The sequence below is a fragment of the Oncorhynchus masou genome, chromosome 13 (genome assembly GCF_036934945.1).
Source record: "Oncorhynchus masou masou isolate Uvic2021 chromosome 13, UVic_Omas_1.1, whole genome shotgun sequence".
NCBI lineage: Eukaryota > Metazoa > Chordata > Actinopteri > Salmoniformes > Salmonidae > Oncorhynchus > Oncorhynchus masou.
Genome location: NC_088224.1, coordinates 60,413,903 through 60,431,309, shown reverse-complemented (window position 1 = coordinate 60,431,309; position 17,407 = coordinate 60,413,903). Strand labels below are relative to the sequence as shown.

The following is a 17,407-nucleotide window of genomic DNA, read 5'->3' as shown; positions in this document are numbered from 1 at the left end:
TAAAAACCATCACAGCGCACGTTAGAATTGCCCAGTTATGTCACGCAACGCAAGCAGCAGCAGCTTTCTAGTCCTGAGCCTTAACCTGCCCTGAGCCCTTCCTCTAAAAAACATTCCTAGTGTGGCTTCAAAGTGTATGTTTTGTTTTATTTGTTTATTTATCATTTCCGTACATTTCGGGAAGGTTGCTGTCACTCTGACTCTGATGAGTTGATGGTGTTGTGGTTATTTCTCTATTGGCTGTTGCTGAGGGAAGGATTGGAACAGGAAGGGGAGGGAACAAGGGATATTTCTCTATTGGCTGATTCATTCCTAACACACACTTTTGTCTTCGTCTTGAGGGTCACAGACGAACCTGAGAGAGTCTGCAGATCTCCGGTCACAAGGTGAGTGTCTACAATACAGTATGTCCCACTGTGATGAGAAACTATTTAATTACAGGCCCAAGATTAGTTTCCCCAAACCCAGTTGTAACCACATTCATTATGATCACACAATGCAAAACTGAACCCAGACCAGTTAGATAGTTGTGCTATCAATCAAAGACTTTCTGTATCACTCCATGTCTGCCCACCATTGGGCAGTATGACAGCTCCAGGACCAGTAGTTACTAAAGGCATTTCTATTCTCTCCCTCACACTGTAGCCTCGGCTGCACAGTCTCTGGTCAGACAGTCTCTGGTTAAAACCAGCAGGTAAAGCTCAGAGCATGGGTCAATGCAGCATTAGCTCTAAATGCCCTTGGTGTGACTCGTAGATAGTAGATGTGGTACTCTGTGATAGATGCCTGTGAGTGACTGCCTCTCTAATTCTTTTCTGAAGTAGGTTCCTTCTGCGTGTTTTATCAAGTAGGTTCCTCAGTGGAACAACAACTTCAACTCCCCATCCCTTGACCTCATTCTCACTTACTCAAACAATTTGAATAAATGATTAAATACCCATAATTATGTAGACATGCCGAATACACAGAGCTTCCACTTGTTTCCAAGAGTAGTACTAAGTACTAGTGTGTGGTATTCTGGCTATGTCCACCGTTAAACCTACTCCTACTTACACAGCAGATATGTTTTTGCTAGCTTGTGACCGAGCATAGTAAGATGCCACCGCAAGCTGATTCTGTGACCCACCAGGACAGCATTCCAAAGACAAATGTCTGCTTTGAAATGTAAATCAATGACAATTTTAATTAGCTGCGCATACCACCAGGGCTGGGCTCAATTCCATTTCAATTGCAGTCAGGAAGTACACTGAATTTCCAATTCTCTTCAATGCTTTTCAATGAGGAAAATGTGGAATTAGAATTGGAATTTGGTTTACTTTCTGAATGGACCGGATTTAAATGGATTTGACCACATCTCTGCAAACCACAGACACCTCCAGAAATAACAATATAATGACCTGAATATATATATATACACCCACACTACCGTTCAAAAGTTTGGGGTCACTTAGAAATGTCCTTGTTTTCCATAAAAACATGCATGAAATGAGTTGCAAATGAATAGGAAATATAGTCAAGACGTTGGATTTTTAATTGAAATAATAATCTATTTGCAGCAATTACAGGCTTGCAGACTTTTTTTAAGGGTTTTCCTCTGGTGAAGGAGAAGCGGACCAAAATGCAGTGTGGTGGTTATTCATGTTGTTTAATAAAAGGAACTAGACTTGATATAACTAAAAAACAATAAATGTATGAAAACCTAAACAATCCTATCAGGTGAAAACACAGAGACAGGAACAATCACCCACGAAACACTCAAAGAATATGGCTGCCTAAATATGGTTCCCAATCAGAGGCAACGATAAACACCTGCCTCTGATTGAGAACCACTCCAGACAGCCATAGACTATGCTAGATACCCCCAAGACAAAACACGCCACAAAACACGCCACAATAAACCCATGTCACACCCTGGCCTGACCAAATAAATGCAGACAAACACAATATACTTCGACCAGGGCATGACAGAACCCCCCCCCCTAAGGTGCGGACTCCCGGACGCACAAAACAATAGGGGAGGGTCCGGGTGGGCGTCTGTCCATGGTGGCTGCTCCGGCGCGGGACGTGGACCCCACTCTATCAATGTCTTAGTCCCTCCTCCTCGCGTCCTAGGATAGTCCACCCTCGCCGCCGACCATGGCCTTAGTAGTCCTCACCCAGAACCCCACTGGACTGAGGGGCAGCTCGGGACTGAGGGGCAGCTCGGGACTGAGGGGCAGCTCGGGACTGAGGGGCAGCTCGGGACTGAGGGGCAGCTCGGGACTGAGGGGAAGCTCGGGACTGAGAGGAAGCTCGGGACTGAGAGGAAGCTCAGGCAGGTAGTTGGATTTGGCAGATCCTGGCTGGCTGGCGGTTCTGGAAGAGTCTGGTTGACTGGCAGTTCTGGAAGAGTCTGGCTGACTGGCGGTTCTGGAAGAGTCTGGCTGACTGGCGGTTCTGGAAGAGTCTGGCTGACTGGCGGATCTGGAAGAGTCTGGCTGACTGGCGGATCTGGAAGAGTCTGGCTGACTGGCGGATCTGGAAGAGTCTGGCTGACTGGCGGATCTGGAAGAGTCTGGCTGACTGGCGGATCTGGAAGAGTCTGGCTGACTGGCGGATCTGGAAGAGTCTGGCTGACTGGCGGATCTGGAAGAGTCTGGCTGACTGGCGGATCTGGAAGAGTCTGGCTGACTGGCGGATCTGGAAGAGTCTGGCTGACTGGCGGATCTGGAAGAGTCTGGCTGACTGGCGGATCTGGAAGAGTCTGGCTGACTGGCGGATCTGGAAGAGTCTGGCTGACTGGCGGATCTGGAAGAGTCTGGCTGACTGGCGGATCTGGAAGAGTCTGGCTGACTGGCGGATCTGGAAGAGTCTGGCCGACTGGCGGATCCTGGCAGACTGACGGATCTGGCTGCTCCATGCTGACTGGCGGCTCTGGCTGCTCCATGCTGACTGGCGGCTCTGGCTGCTCCATACTGACTGGCGGCTCTGGCGGCTTCTTGCAGACTGGCAGCTCTGGCGGCTCCTTGCAGACTGGCAGCTCCTTGCAGACTGGCAGCTCCTTGCAGACTGGCAGCTCCTTGCAGACTGGCAGCTCCTTGCAGACCGACAGCTCTGGCTGCTCCATGCAGACCGACGGCTCTGGCTGCTCCATGCAGACCGACAGCTCTGGCTGCTCCATGCAGACCGGCAGCTCTGGCTGCTCCATGCAGACCGGCAGCTCTGGCTGCTCCATGCAGACCGGCAGATCTGGCTGCTCCATGCAGGCTGGCAGCTCTGGCTGCGCTGAACAGGCAGGAGACTCCGGCAGCGCTGTAGAGGCGGAAGGCTCTGGCTGCGCTGAACAGGCGGGAGACTCCAGCAGCGCAGGAGAGGAGGAAGGCTCTGGCAGCGCTGAACAGGCGGGAGACTCCGGCAGCGCAGGAGAGGAGGAAGGCTCGGGGAACGCTGGAGAGGCGAGGCGCACTGTAGGCCTGATGCGTGGTGCTGGCACTGGTGGTACTGGGCCGAGGACACGCACAAAAAGCATGGTGTGTGGAGGTGGTACAGGGTAGACCGGACCGTGCAGGCGCACTGGAGCTCTTGAGCACCGAGCCTGCCCAACCCTACCTTGGTGAATACTCCCGGTCGCTCTGCCAGTGCGGCGAGGTGGAATAGCACTGGGCTGTGTAGGCGAACCGGGGACACTGTGCGCAGGGCTGGTGCTATGTAAGCCGGCCCAAGGAGACGCACTGGGGACCAGATGCGTAGAGCCGGCTTCATGGCATTTGGCTCGACGCTCAATCTAGCCCGGCCGATACGCGGAGCTGGAATATACAGCACCGGGCTAAGCACGGTCTCTATGTCTCTCTAGCCCCCCCCGGTAACCACAGGAAGTTGGCGTAGGTCTCCTACCTAGTGTCGCCATACTCCCTGTGAGCCTCCCCCAATACATTTTTGGGGCTGACTCCCGGGCTTCCTTGCCAAACGTGTTCCCTCATAACGCCGGCTCCTCTCCGGCTGCCTCTGCTCTCCTAAGTGCCTCCACCTGTTCCCATGGGAGGCGATCTCTTCCAGCCAGTATTTCCTCCCATGTGTAGCAACCCTTGCCATCCAAAACATCCTCCCATGTCCATTCCTCATTTTGTTGCTCCTGCTGCCGCTGTTGCTTCTCCTGCGGCTCCTGCCTGTTGACACGCCGCTTGGTCCTGTTGTGGTGGGTGATTCTGTTAGGGTTTTCCTCTGGTGAAGGAGAAGCGGACCAAAATGCAGCGTGGTGGTTATTCATGCAGCTGTGTTTGTTGTCACCAGATAGGCTGTATAGGTTTTCACGTTCCGTTTGTTGTTTTTGTATTGTTAGTTTTTCATCGTCATTAAACATGTATCAAAAATACCACGCTGCATTTTGGTCCGACTCTCCTTCGACGGAAGAAAACCGTAACACTTTTGGCATTCTAGTTGTCAATTTGTTGAGGTAATCTGAAGAGATTTCACCCCATGCTTCCTGAAGCACCTCCCACAAGTTGGATTTGTTTGATGGGCACTTCTGAAGTACCATACGGTCAAGCTGCTCCCACAACATCTCAATAGGGTTGAGATCCGGTGATGGCTGGCCACTCCATTATAGACAGAATACCAGCTGACTGCTTCTTCCCTAAAACGTTCTTACGTAGTTTGGATTGGGTCATGCTTTGGGTCATTGTCCTGTTGTAGGAGGAAATTGGCTCATATTAAGTGCCGTCCACAGGGCGTTGCAAAATGGAGTGATAGCCTTCCTTCTTCAAGATCCCTTTTACCCTGTATAAATCTCCCACTTTACCACCACCAAAGCACCCCCAGACCATCACATTGCCTTCATCATACTTGACAGATGGCGTCAAGCACTCCTCCAGCATCTTTTAATTTTTTTCTGCGTCTCACGACTGTTCTTCTTTGTGATCCGAACACCTCAAACTTGGATTTGTCTGTCCATAACACTTTTTCTAATCTTCCTCTCTCCAGTGGCTGTGTTCTTTTGTCCATCTTAATCTTTTCTTTTTATTGGCCAGTCTGAGAGATGGCTTTATCTTTGCAACTCTGCCTAGAAGGTCAGAAACCCAGAGTCACCTCTTCACTGTTGAGACTGGTGTTTTGCAGGTACTATTTAATGAAGCTGCCAGTTGAGGACTTGTGAGGCATTTGTTTCTCAATCTAGACACTCTAATGTACTTGTCCTCTTGCTCAGTTGTGCACCGGGGCCTCCCACTCCTCTTTCTATTCTGGTTAGAGCCAGTTTGCGCTATTCTGTGAAGGGAGTAGGACACAGTGTTGTATGAGATCTTCAGTTTCTTGGCAATTTCTCGCATGGAATAGCCTTTGTTTCTCAGAATAAGAATAGACTGATGAGTTTCAGAAGAAGGTGCTTTGTTTCTGGCCGTTTTGAGACTGTAATCGAACCCACAAATGCTGATGCTCCAAATAATCTACTAATCTAAAGAAGGCCAGTTTTATTGCTTCTTTAATCAGAACAACAGTTTTCAGCTGTGCTAACATAATTGCAAAAGGGTTATCCTATGATCTATTAGCCTTTTATAATGATAAACTTGGATTAGCTAACACAACGTGTCATTGGAACAAAGGCGTGATGTTTGCTGATAATGAGCCTCTGTACACCTATGTAGATATTCCATAACAAATCAGCCGTTTCCAGCTACAAAAGTAATTTACAACATTAACAATGTCTACACTGTATTTCTGATCAATTTGATGTTATTTTAATGGACAAAAAATGTGCTTTTCTTTCAAAAACAAGGACATTTCTAAGTGACCCCAAACTTTTGAACGGTAGTGTGAGTGTATGTGTATATATATATATATATATGAAAGTTTTCGGCCCCCTTGAACTTTGCGACCTTTTGCCACATTTCAGGCTTCAAACATAAAGATATAAAACTGTATTTTTTTGTGAAGAATCAACAACAAGTGGGACACAATCATGAAGTGGAACGACATTTATTGGATATTTCAAACTTTTTTAACAAATCAAAAACGGAAAAATTGGGCGTGCAAAATTATTCAGCCCCTTTACTTTCAGTGCAGCAAACTCTCTCCAGAAGTTCAGTGAGGATCTCTGAATGATCCAATGTTGACCTAAATGACTAATGATGATGATTACACACAGGTGGATTGTATTTAAGTCTCTGTATAAATGCACCTGCACTGTGATAGTCTCAGAGGTCCGTTAAAAGCGCAGAGAGCATCATGAAGAACAAGGAACACACCAGGCAGGTCCGAGATACTGTTGTGAAGAAGTTTAAAGCCGGATTTGGATACAAAAAGATTTCCCAAGCTTTAAACATCCCAAAGAGCACTGTGCAAGCGATAATATTGAAATGGAAGGAGTATCAGACCACTGCAAATCTACCAAGACCTGGCCGTCCCTCTAAACTTTCAGCTCATACAAGGAGAAGACTGATCAGAGATGCAGCCAAGAGGCCCATGATCACTCTGGATGAACTGCAGAGATCTACAGCTGAGGTGGGAGACTCTGTCCATAGGACAACAATCAATCGTATATTGCACAAATCCGGCCTTTATGGAAGAGTGGCAAGAAGAAAGCCATTTCTTAAAGATATCCATAAAAAGTGTCGTTTAAAGTTTGCCACAAGCCACCTGGGAGACACACCAAACATGTGGAAGAAGGTGCTCTGGTCAGATGAAACCAAAATTGAACTTTTTGGCAACAATGCAAAACGTTATGTTTGGCGTAAAAGCAACACAGCTCATCACCCTGAACACCATCCCCACTGTCAAACATGGTGGTGGCAGCATCATGGTTTCGGCCTGCTTTTCTTCAGCAGGGACAGGGAAGATGGTTAAAATTGATGGGAAGATGGATGGAGCCAAATACAGGACCATTCTGGAAGAAAACCTGATGGGGTCTGCAAAAGACCTGAGACTGGGACGAGATTTGTCTTCCAACAAGACAATGATCCAAAACATAAAGCAAAATCTACAATGGAATGGTTCAAAAATAAACATGTCCAGGTGTTAGAATGGCCAAGTTAAAGTCCAGACCTGAATCCAATCGAGAATCTGTGGAAAGAACTGAAAACTGCTGTTCACAAATGCTCTCCATCCAACCTCACTGAGCTCGAGCTGTTTTACAAGGAGGAATGGGAAACAATTTCAGTCTCTCGATGTGCAAAACTGACATACCCCAAGCGACTTACAGCTGTAATCGCAGCAAAAGGTGGCGCTACAAAGTATTAACTTAAGGGGGCTGAATAATTTTGCACGCCCAATTTTTCAGTTTTTGATTTGTTAAAAAAGTTTGAAATATCCAATAAATGTCGTTCCACTTCATGATTGTGTCCCACTTGTTGTTGATTCTTCACAAAAAAATACAGTTTTATATCTTTATGTTTGAAGCCTGAAATGTTGCAAAAGGTCGCAAAGTTCAAGGGGGCCGAATACTTTCGCAAGGCACTGTATATATATATATATATATATATATATATATATATATATATATATACTGCTCAAGAAATAAAGGGAACTCTAAAATAACACATCCTAGATCTGAATGAATGAAATATTCTTATTAAATACCTTTTTCTTTACATAGTTGAATGTGCTGACAACAAAATCACACAACAATTACCAATGGAAATCAAATTTATCAACCCATGGAGGTCTGGATTTGGAGTCACACTCAAAATGAAAGTGGAAAACCACACTACAGGCTGATCCAACTTTGATGTAATGTCCTTAAAACAAGTCAAAATGAGGCTCAGTAGTGTGTGTGACCTCCACGTGCCTGTATGACCTCCCTAAAACGCCTGGGCATGCTCCTGATGAGGTGGCGGATGGTCTCTTGAGGGATCTCCTCCCAGACCTGGACTAAAGCATCCGCCAACTCCTGGACAGTCTGTGGTGCAACGTGGTGGATGGAGCGAGACATGATGTCCCAGATGTGCTCAATTGGATTCAGGTCTGGGGAACGGGCGGGCCAGTCCATAGCATCAATGCCTTCCTCTTGCAGGAACTGCTGACACACTCCAGCCACATGAGGTTGAGCATTGTCTTGCATTAGGCTACCTCTGGCGAGCACAAGGAGGGCTGTGCGGCCCCCCAAAGAAATGCCACCCCACACCATGACTGACCCACCGCCAAACCGGTCATGCTGGAGGATGTTGCAGAACGTTCTCCACGGCTTTCATCTGTGAAGAGCACAGGGCGCCAGTGGCGAATTTGCCAATCTTGGTGTTCTCTGGCAAATGCCAAACGTCCTGCGCGGTGTTGGGCTGTAAGCACAACCCCCACCTGTGGACGTCGGGCCCTCATACCACCCTCATGGAGTCTGTTTCTGACCGTTTGAGCAGACACATGCACATTTGTGGCCTGCTGGAGGTCATTTTGCAGGGCTCTAGCAGTGCTCCTCCTGCTCCACCTTGCACAAAGGCGGAGGTAGCGGTCCTGCTGCTGGGTTGTTGCCCTCCTACGGCCTCCTCCACGTCTCCTGATGTACTGGCCTGTCTCCTGGTAGCGCCTCCATGCTCTGGACACTACGCTGACAGACACAGCTAAACCTTCTTGCCACAGCTCGCATTTTTTTCTACCTTTATTTAACTAGGCAAGTCAGTTAAGAACAAATTCTTGTTTTCAATGACGGCCTAGGAACAGTGGGTTAACTGCCTGTTCAGGGGCAGAACGACAGATTTGTACCTTGTCAGCTCGGGGATTTGAACTTGCAACCTTCCGATTACTGGTCCAACGCTCTAACCACTAGGCTACCCTGCCGCCCCAAATTGATGTGCCATCCCCGATGAGCTGCACTACCTGAGCCACTTGTGTGGGTTGTAGACTCCGTCTCATGCTACCACTAGAGTGAAAGCACCGCCAGCACTCAAAATTGACCAAAACATCAGCCAGGAAGCATAGGAACTTAGAAGTGGTCTGTGGTTATCACCTGCAGAACCACTCCTTTATTGGGGGTGTCTTGCTAATTGCCTATAATTTCCACCTATTGTCTATTCCATTTGCACAACAGCATGTGAAATTTATTGTTCATCAGTGTTGCTTCGTATGTGGACAGTTTGGAGTTACATTGTGTTGTTTAAGTGTTCCCTTTATTTTTCTGAGCAATATATATATATATATATATATATATATATATATGCGCATACAGTTCAGATCATTGAATGGGGCATAACTGTAGCCTGGTCTAATGAATGAGGTATAATGGTGCAGCATCATTTAGAATGTTGTTGCCTTGAAGAACACACACGTCCTCAAAAAGGTAAAATTGTGTTGTTAACTTGACTAACTTGTGTTGCTTCCTAACATTCCATTTTATTGCACTGCGGTATCCTCTGAATTGTCCTCTGATTTGAACCACACATTTATTTTTCTAGAATAGTCTAATTTATGGCATGATTTTAAGATGGTAGTGCAACTTGTGTATGTTGTGGATGCTACATCCACTCTTCAGTAAAGACTGTTAAAAACATTTTATATGCTTTAATTTCTACTGGCCTTGTTATCTATTTTAATGAGTAATTGAGGAATGGATTTCTATTGATAAATTAAAAGTTGTGGCTGTTATTAATATACTAATATATTTCTCCCCTGTTCCTCTCTTCCCATCCACGTTAATGCACTTCAACCACACTCCACCTGCACCCTCTTCTCTCATTCAATCTCTCACCCCCAATCACTCCCCCACTCCCACGCTTCACCCACTTTGCCCCTGCAGTCGCCATCTACCTGGGCATCAAAAAGCGTCAGAGCCCCGGACCCCCCGATGCGGCTGGGATGTGAGGGTGCGGAGCCCGCGGGACCCGGCGGAGGTGGTGCTGGCGCTGCGCGAGGCGGCCCAGGGCTGCGGCTGCCAGGTCCACCTGGCTGGGCCCTTCCTGCTCTCCTGCACCCACGGGGCGGCCGGCTCACGCGTGGCCTTCGAGGCTGAGGTGTGCCAGCTGCCCGCCGGCCCAGCCGAGACCAGCGGCGTGCGCTTCAAACGCCTGTGGGGGGCGCCGCTCGCCTTCCGGGATATCGCCACAAAAGTGTCCAAAGATCTGGAGCTCTGAGGGCAACAGGGGGTGGGGCAGAGGGCTTCTACACTGGACAGACTGACCGATGGGGCGGGAGAAGGAGACAGACTGAACCCGCTACCCCCACTGCCAACCTCGCCTCACCCCCGCCAAAGACCCGCTTCTGGTGCCACACGGACACGCAGGCACACCGGCACGGACGGCCCGGCCCCGCCACTCACAGACCTATGACCTATGAACCCTGCTAAGGCACCTCAATATTATGTGAATCTAGGGAGTCAAGCAGTTCTTTTTTAATTCCATATTTGCAGATGAAGATATTTTTCGTCAACGTAGTTATGATTTTATTATATTTGTTGTCATTCCTTTTTAACAGCTGCTATTTAAAAGGTTTTTAATATTGTTTTTCTTTTCTTCACTTCAATGAGCAATTGACAGACTGAATGCATATTTAAGAAACAAGGGGTCAGCCCTTTCCTAGACAGAACTCCAGGCTATAGAGCAGGGGTGTCAAACTCATTTTGCCCTGGAGGCCGCATTCGTTCTTCAATGAGGTCCGGACAGCAACACTGAAAATGTGTTATTTCCTTTCTGTCACAATTTGCATAAAATAGTCTATCCACCCTATCCATAATGTTTTGCATTTTTGATGCTCCCTAACTGTCTAGCTTTCATTTCAGTGATTATTAACAATCTGGACCCAATCAATAAACTGTATGAATGTAGATCCATTATCTTGTAATTTCTACACAGTTTCGATTTGGCTGTAGTCATTTTAAAATATTTTCAAAATCAAATTTTATTTGTCACATGACCTTACTGTGAAATGCTTACGTACAAGCCCTTAACTAACAATGCAGTTTTAAGAAAATGCCTATTAAAAAAAGTAAGAGATAAGAATAACAAATAACTAAAGAGCAGCAGTAAATATTAGTAGCGGGGCTATATACAGGGGGTACCGGTACAGATATAAAAAAATTATCAAAGTTATTTTTGTGGGGTTTTACTCAAACCCGCAGGCCAGATTGGACCCCCTCGCGCACCGCAGGCCATATATTTGACACCCCTGCTATATAGGGAGCCATGCCGAAATACAGAGACGGACAACAAAAAATATTCTGTAAAACAAATGCCAGACCCTTCTGCCCATCCATCGTCTGCTCAATTCTGTACAACCCCATCTGCTACTCTCGTCAAGTTTCATTTTGTGTTTTGTATATACCGGAATGTTGGTTGCTAATGAGCAAGGCTGTCTGACTTCAATGTCCAAAGCAGAGTAGGTGATGACTGCTCTTCTGAGCCACTAACCTTTTGATTTTCTGCGTTTCAGCAGGTAATGTACACAAGCATTCTACACGCTCTTCTGGTAACACTTTTGGTTTAGCAATGTCACCTCTTATAATTGTATTTCCTCTTAAATGTTACAGCACATCCACAGGGCCAAGATTCCAAACTTGATTTGATGTGTTTAGTATTATGTTGGGGAATATTGCTTGTCACATTTCCACAATCAAAATTTGGATCAATTTTTAGTATAAAATGACCCAAGATCGCATAAAAAAGAAAATGACATCAACTCCTAATTTTCTGCTCAAAAAGAAAAGGATATGATTGATCAAACAGACTATAATAACTACAGCAACGCTAGTTGAATTGCATTAACTATTTATGTCCATTGATTCCTTTATCTGTGGTTCCCTGGAGGATGAGTTCCGAACTGCTCCTCAAAACAGCCCTCGGCAACACTGAGCTTCCCTTCTGGTAGCCAATCAGACTTCTGTATTGCTGAGGGGGGTAGTTTAGAATGTGACCCCGGGTGACCTTGTTGAAATTAACCCTGACACTCTTCTATAAATGAACCACGATTCCAAGCTGCTCACAATTGATCCAAGTCAGGAAGATAGTCATTCACTCCGGCCTTGACTGTTTGTCACTGGCTTTGATTTGCACCAATATACAGTAATGATCCTTGTCGCCTGTCAGTGGGTCATAGCAGCAGACATGCCAGAACATCGTTCCCAGTTGCTGCAGTGGGCTCTTCTAGTTTAGATCTCTCAACCATGTTTCTATTTTCTCAGCTCAGACTGTGTTGTTGGTGTCGCTGAATGTTCTTCAACCTTCCTTGTTTTCTGAAAGTTTGTCTGGCCTTTGTAAATGGCTCAAAGATTCATCAACAGTGGATGATGTTCTCATTACAGAGTGTGCTTGTTTGTCACTGTTACACCTCTGACCATTTCCGCCAGCCTGCCTACACTGGACTGCCTACCCAACACAATAACAAATCTTCAGTTGTTTTCAAACTCCACCATTTTCCACCTTATTCCTTTTGGCAAAAAGATTTATTGCACACATGTATGGCAGTAGTACATAGTAATCCATGACACTACAATGACTTCAGTTTTCCCGTTGCAAGGAATCATGGGAGATTTTAGTTGCAACAGGTGGCCACAAATGTCTTAAAATGTGAAAGCTGTGATTTTGTGCAATTTTTGGGCAACTTTGCCTAAAATAGGACCTCTTGCCCAACAATTCCCATATATATTGCTTAAAGCTTAGGACCATGCTTCAACGGTAGGAAGTAGTAGTGCGTTTGAAGCAGTCGCTGTTATCGATAAAACGGGGTGCAAATATGGAAATGACTGACCTGCAGTCCTGCATGTCTCATAGGAAAATTGTGTTGAAGCAAAAATAAATTCTCCTTTCAAACTCAGACATTTTGGATCAAGTTTATTTTTGTTCTCACTGTGGTTGACGTGGTCTCAGTAGATTACAGGTTGGTCATATGTGTAATGGATGGTGTGGAATTCCCATTGTTAGAGCCTCTCCTGTCCATGATATATGAGACAACATACACATTGTCACGTTCATATAAAGTGGCATTGTTTACATCGTTACATAGCAACCCACTACCACTACTTATAAAACTACTAGTCTTAGCACCTATAAGTCATCATGACCACCTGCCTTCGCCTCGTGGTTATGACCACATCACAGCCTTGATAAAAATGTCATAACACATGGCCTCTCGTTTGATTGCTTAATTGTACCATGGTTTTAGGGCATTTACGAGGCTGCGCTCACTGAGTTTATGTGTGTATGTGTGCAGCAAGAATGTGTACGTGCGAGGGTCTGTGTGTGTGTTTCGAGACCATACATCAGACAGTGGGGTTGATTGTTAACTGGGGCTTGTTTTATTTGCTCAATACATTTTTACAACCAAAAAATGGATTTAAGATTTGGTGGATTAACATAGCGATGGCCCATGGCACCAGACTATGCGATAGTTCTTTATTCCCAGGATGTTACGAAAAGAACGGGACCGATGGTAAAACGTGACTGAAGAAGGAGAAAAATAAATGATGAAGAGAAAGACTGAAGGAAGGAAAAAAGAGTTGGATCAGAGTGGAGTGTCTTTAGGAAAAGTCCAGGGAGGATGTTTCCTGCCCACGTGACGACAAGGCTACTCTTTTTATAATACAAAAAGCACAAGTGCCGCTTTACTTCTGGGCGGGGATCATGCCGTCGATGGCCTCTCCCTTCTCCAGCTTCTTCTCCATCTCCACCATGAGCTTGACGCCATCCACCACCATCTGCACCTGCTGCACCTCTGAGGAGCCCAGACGATCAGCGTTGGAGATGTCGAAGATTCCACCCACGGAGGCCGTGTCCACACCACCTGCAGGCAAAGAGGTCAAAGGTGAGTCTTCATAACACTGGTGTTCCATGATGTACATGTCAGGTTAAATATGGCTTTACTAGTCACCTTAGAAATGCATATGCAATGGCAGTGTAATAACATTTTATGGACTATTGCTCGGTATAGTATGACTTCATGCATTAAGACTGTAAAGAGAGTAGCTCGTACCTGTGCCGCGCTTCTGCAGACGCAGCCTGGTCAGGATCTCCTCAAACTTGGCGTGTGTGCTCAGCTTGGGCAGCTTGACGTGCACGCCACCGCGAAGGCCAGTTCCCAGGTTGGAGGGGCAGGTCAGCACATAGCCGAGATGCTCGTTCCACATGAAGCCGTGGTTGTGCTTCTTGAAGACCGCCTCAATCTGCACAAGGTAGAGAAGGACAGGAGACGAGAATGTTCCAGTGAGTGCGTTTTCAGGTGAGAATAGCCAACTGAAAGGGATGTGTGTTTCGACTACTGACTATAAGAAAACTCAGCTGCCATTGTTGTGAACAAGCGATAAAAAGAACAATCTAGGTATTGACAGTGTGTCAGTCCTGTAGGCTCTGTGGCTAGCCTACCTTCTGCAGACCAACGCAGAAGCGTCTGAAGACCTCCTTCATGTTGCCTCCCTTCTCCATGGAGATGACACGCAGGTGATCCTCCTCGTTCACCCAGACCAAGAAGCTCTTGGCATCGTTGTGCCTTCAGATAGGAGGGAGTACATATTACATAACTGTGGGACATACTGTACATTCATTATCTGGTTTAACCAATGGTATTGTTTTGGTTTCGGGTATTGGTATGGGCCTGTGTCCTGGGCACTCACCAGATTCCTCTTGCGTCGGGCCAGTCACGGGCCATACCAGCGGACAGCAGCAGGGGGGAGACGGGCTTGTCAAACAAGAAGTGGTCAGCGATCAGCTGATCCTGCTCGGCATCGGTCATGGCGTTCAGGGGGTAGTACTTTCCCTTGAACTCACCATCCAGTGTGGCCAGGGCTGAGGGGAGAGAGACATAAACATAAGATTGACATGGTCGTGCTCCATGGCAGCATAGCTGACCCTGATTTTATAGTGCTGATTTTACTAAGGGCTCAGACACTCACCCTCGATGGACAGTTTCTCAACCATTCTACGCTCGCCACGGCTGTTGTGGGGGGGCAGGGTGTATCCCTTGATGCTGCGTCCAGTACGCACACGGCTGGACAGGACGTAGGCGGGGTCAAGATCATCACCTCCCTGTAAACGGGAGAATGAATTATGTCGCTCTACACATGGAAGTCATTCAAATGCTGTCTAGTCACCACGGTCCACTGCAGCCTTATATATTAGCTAAGAAATCAAGCTTGCAAAAGGAGCAATGAAGAAATGTGATTGCCATGACCACTTTCTTCACTCACCTTCAGGTTCTCGAAGTTCAGGTCGGTCTTGTGTTTGTCGGTGGGCTTGTAGCCTCCGTGACGGTCGGAGATGATGGGGTCGAACATATCCTTAAAGACTTCGTAGCACTCTTCATCACCAGCAACGCAGCCGACGGTCATGATGAAGGGGTGTCCTACAGACAGAAAGAGAATAAGTGAAAACTATTGCCACAGGAAAACTACATGTAACAGGCCCCCCATCAAAGTGCACTACCAACAGTCTCATTTTTCATGCTGATAGTGTATTAGTTAATAGCACTAAGAATGTTTTGCTTTCAGGTGCCCTTATCAGCCACCAATCAGAGCAGATCAGGACATGCCTATCCTTTGACCTCACAGGGCCCTGACGGGTCTTCCTGTGTGTGTGCTTCTAAGTCTTACCAGGGTTGTCCACACCGGTCTGGGTGCAGTCGTCCAGGGTGAAACCAGAAGGGGTAGACTTGCTCCTCAGCTTTTTGTACATGTCCTTGGTCAGCACCTTGGCCATGTGGTTGTTGTGCAGGGAGAGGTCTGGGAACTCCTCTACATCAGAGAATTTCATCTTGTAGTCATTGTGGCAGTTCTTCGTCATGATTGCGGCTCTCTTTTGTCCTGCAAAACGGAGAGGGGGAAGAAGTGTGAATCTATGTATGATGATCTGGCACACTGTAACGAAAGCCCTCCCAACTAAATATTCAAGAATGGTGAAAGAACAGTATCTGGGTCCCTAACAACAGAATTGTGCCACAAAAGAGAGAGCATGATGGGTTTTCAGAAAAAAATCACAAGGAACTGTCCTAGCAATGGCCTAACAATACAACCAATGCCACTAAATATACCATATTTTGTGATTTGTAGTACTGAGTCTCCTAGTGTCCTATCAGTCTCCTGACCCCTCCAGCCACCGCCTCATGTTTCCACGGAGAGGGACAGGGGTGTGATCTACGTGCTTTTATGCACTTAGCAGCAAAAGGTATTTTTAGACCAGGCCATCCACCCTACACCCTCTTGCTGTGGCTATACTCTGACACTGGCATGCAAGCCACCTTCCCATTCCTTCAAGGGAAACACCATCACTGCAGCCTAGTCTGGCTACCCCCCAGTAGGCGGTAACAGAGAGTTTCAGAGACTGACTTGATTCATTCTCCGGTCATTAGCACAACTGACCTTCAAATCAGAACGAATAGGATCTCAGATTAACATCTGAACTACAAACATGTTGTGGAATAATTGCAGACATTATAGAAACTCAATACTTCACTTTGCATGTTTTTTTTTCAGCAAAATATCTAAAATGACTCAGTGTCATCTATAGATCACCACTGGTAACAAATCAACCAGCCGCTGTCCTGTGACTATCCCTCCTCTACTAACAGCCGTTAGTGATCATGGCTGTTTTCAAACTAGTGCTCTCTTTTACCAACAAAACTTTTAACAAAGTTACGGTTTGCACTCAAGTGGATGACGAGTAAAAATGCATAAGAAGTAGTTTGAAGAAGAAAAAACAGTAGATCTTCCATTTTAAGAAACGCTGCAAGAAACTGAAGAGGAGTCCAATGCAAAAAACCAAGAAGAACCGATTTCAGGATTCCAAGTGGTGCAGCGACGGAGAGGTTTCAGGATTTCTCATTTCTACTTAAAACTCTTTTCCAGAAGCTCGCTGCCTAGTAGGTTTTACCTGCACAGGAGAAAAGAAGGAGGTAACGTTCCCGGGATCCACCAAAGCCAATATAGGAGTTACCCAACTTTGACAGGTGTTAGACCCTAGTTTTTATACCCAGACCTTTGCACCCATTGGCTGGTTTGTCTCTGAATTCTCTCACTCGATTGGACAGCCACAACCCCTGATGCCCAGTTTAGTTTCTAAAAGGCATGAACTTACATCACAACACCCGAGACGGTACAACAGCTGTGCCTACCCCCTGAACGGCAACGTCCCCCTCCTCCTCTGATTAGCTAGTTGAGGTGGGGGGTTGAAGGAGACAGTTGAAGTAAAGCGACAGTTGTGAAAAGACACTGTCTCCGGGGACACTGTTGTAAGTGTTCACACTGAGAGATTGAGGGATCCTGGGGGAACAAATAACTACTATGTCTAAAAGCGGAAGCTAAATGGCATATATTATATTACTAGTTGTGGGGTTTCATGGGAGTTCTCCCCTACAGTCATTGGAGCTCCCTCTCATTCATCTGTAGTGTGTTTGGTGCGTATTCCCACCCCCTTGGTCCTAATTTGAATCAGTCAAAAAAAAGTAACATGATTTTGAATAGGAATATGGTTATGGTCCCTTGAGGGAGATAGCGAACCGGAAGAGGAGAAAGGAGAAAGCCACTTCATTGAGC

General features: G+C 46.4%; 2 protein-coding genes across 5 annotated transcripts in view; one reads left to right on the top strand and one right to left on the bottom strand.

The window, feature by feature from the left end:
- The window catches only part of LOC135552749 (MAP/microtubule affinity-regulating kinase 4-like), a 60,687-nt gene extending 47,985 nt beyond the window's left edge, over positions 1–12,702 (top strand). The window contains exons 16-17 of one of the 4 annotated variants that reach the window (XM_064984563.1): positions 342–386; positions 9,695–12,702. In XM_064984563.1, the coding sequence (XP_064840635.1) occupies positions 342–386; positions 9,695–10,028 (379 nt within the window). In that variant the 3' untranslated portion in view covers positions 10,029–12,702. The remainder of the gene's footprint in view (positions 1–341; positions 387–9,694) is intronic. The other 3 variants (XM_064984566.1, XM_064984564.1, XM_064984565.1) reach the window with 3 other exon arrangements.
- A 458-nt stretch (positions 12,703–13,160) lies between these two features.
- LOC135552750 (creatine kinase M-type-like) lies at positions 13,161–16,805 on the bottom strand. Its single transcript, XM_064984567.1, has 8 exons — positions 16,746–16,805; positions 15,470–15,679; positions 15,068–15,222; positions 14,774–14,906; positions 14,495–14,666; positions 14,247–14,370; positions 13,858–14,047; positions 13,161–13,668 (listed from the first exon to the last, which is right to left on the bottom strand). Exons 2-8 carry the CDS (start codon positions 15,657–15,659, stop codon positions 13,490–13,492), a joined length of 1,143 nt encoding a protein of 380 aa, XP_064840639.1. The 5' UTR covers positions 15,660–15,679; positions 16,746–16,805; the 3' UTR covers positions 13,161–13,489.
- Between the last annotated feature and the right edge of the window lie 602 nt (positions 16,806–17,407).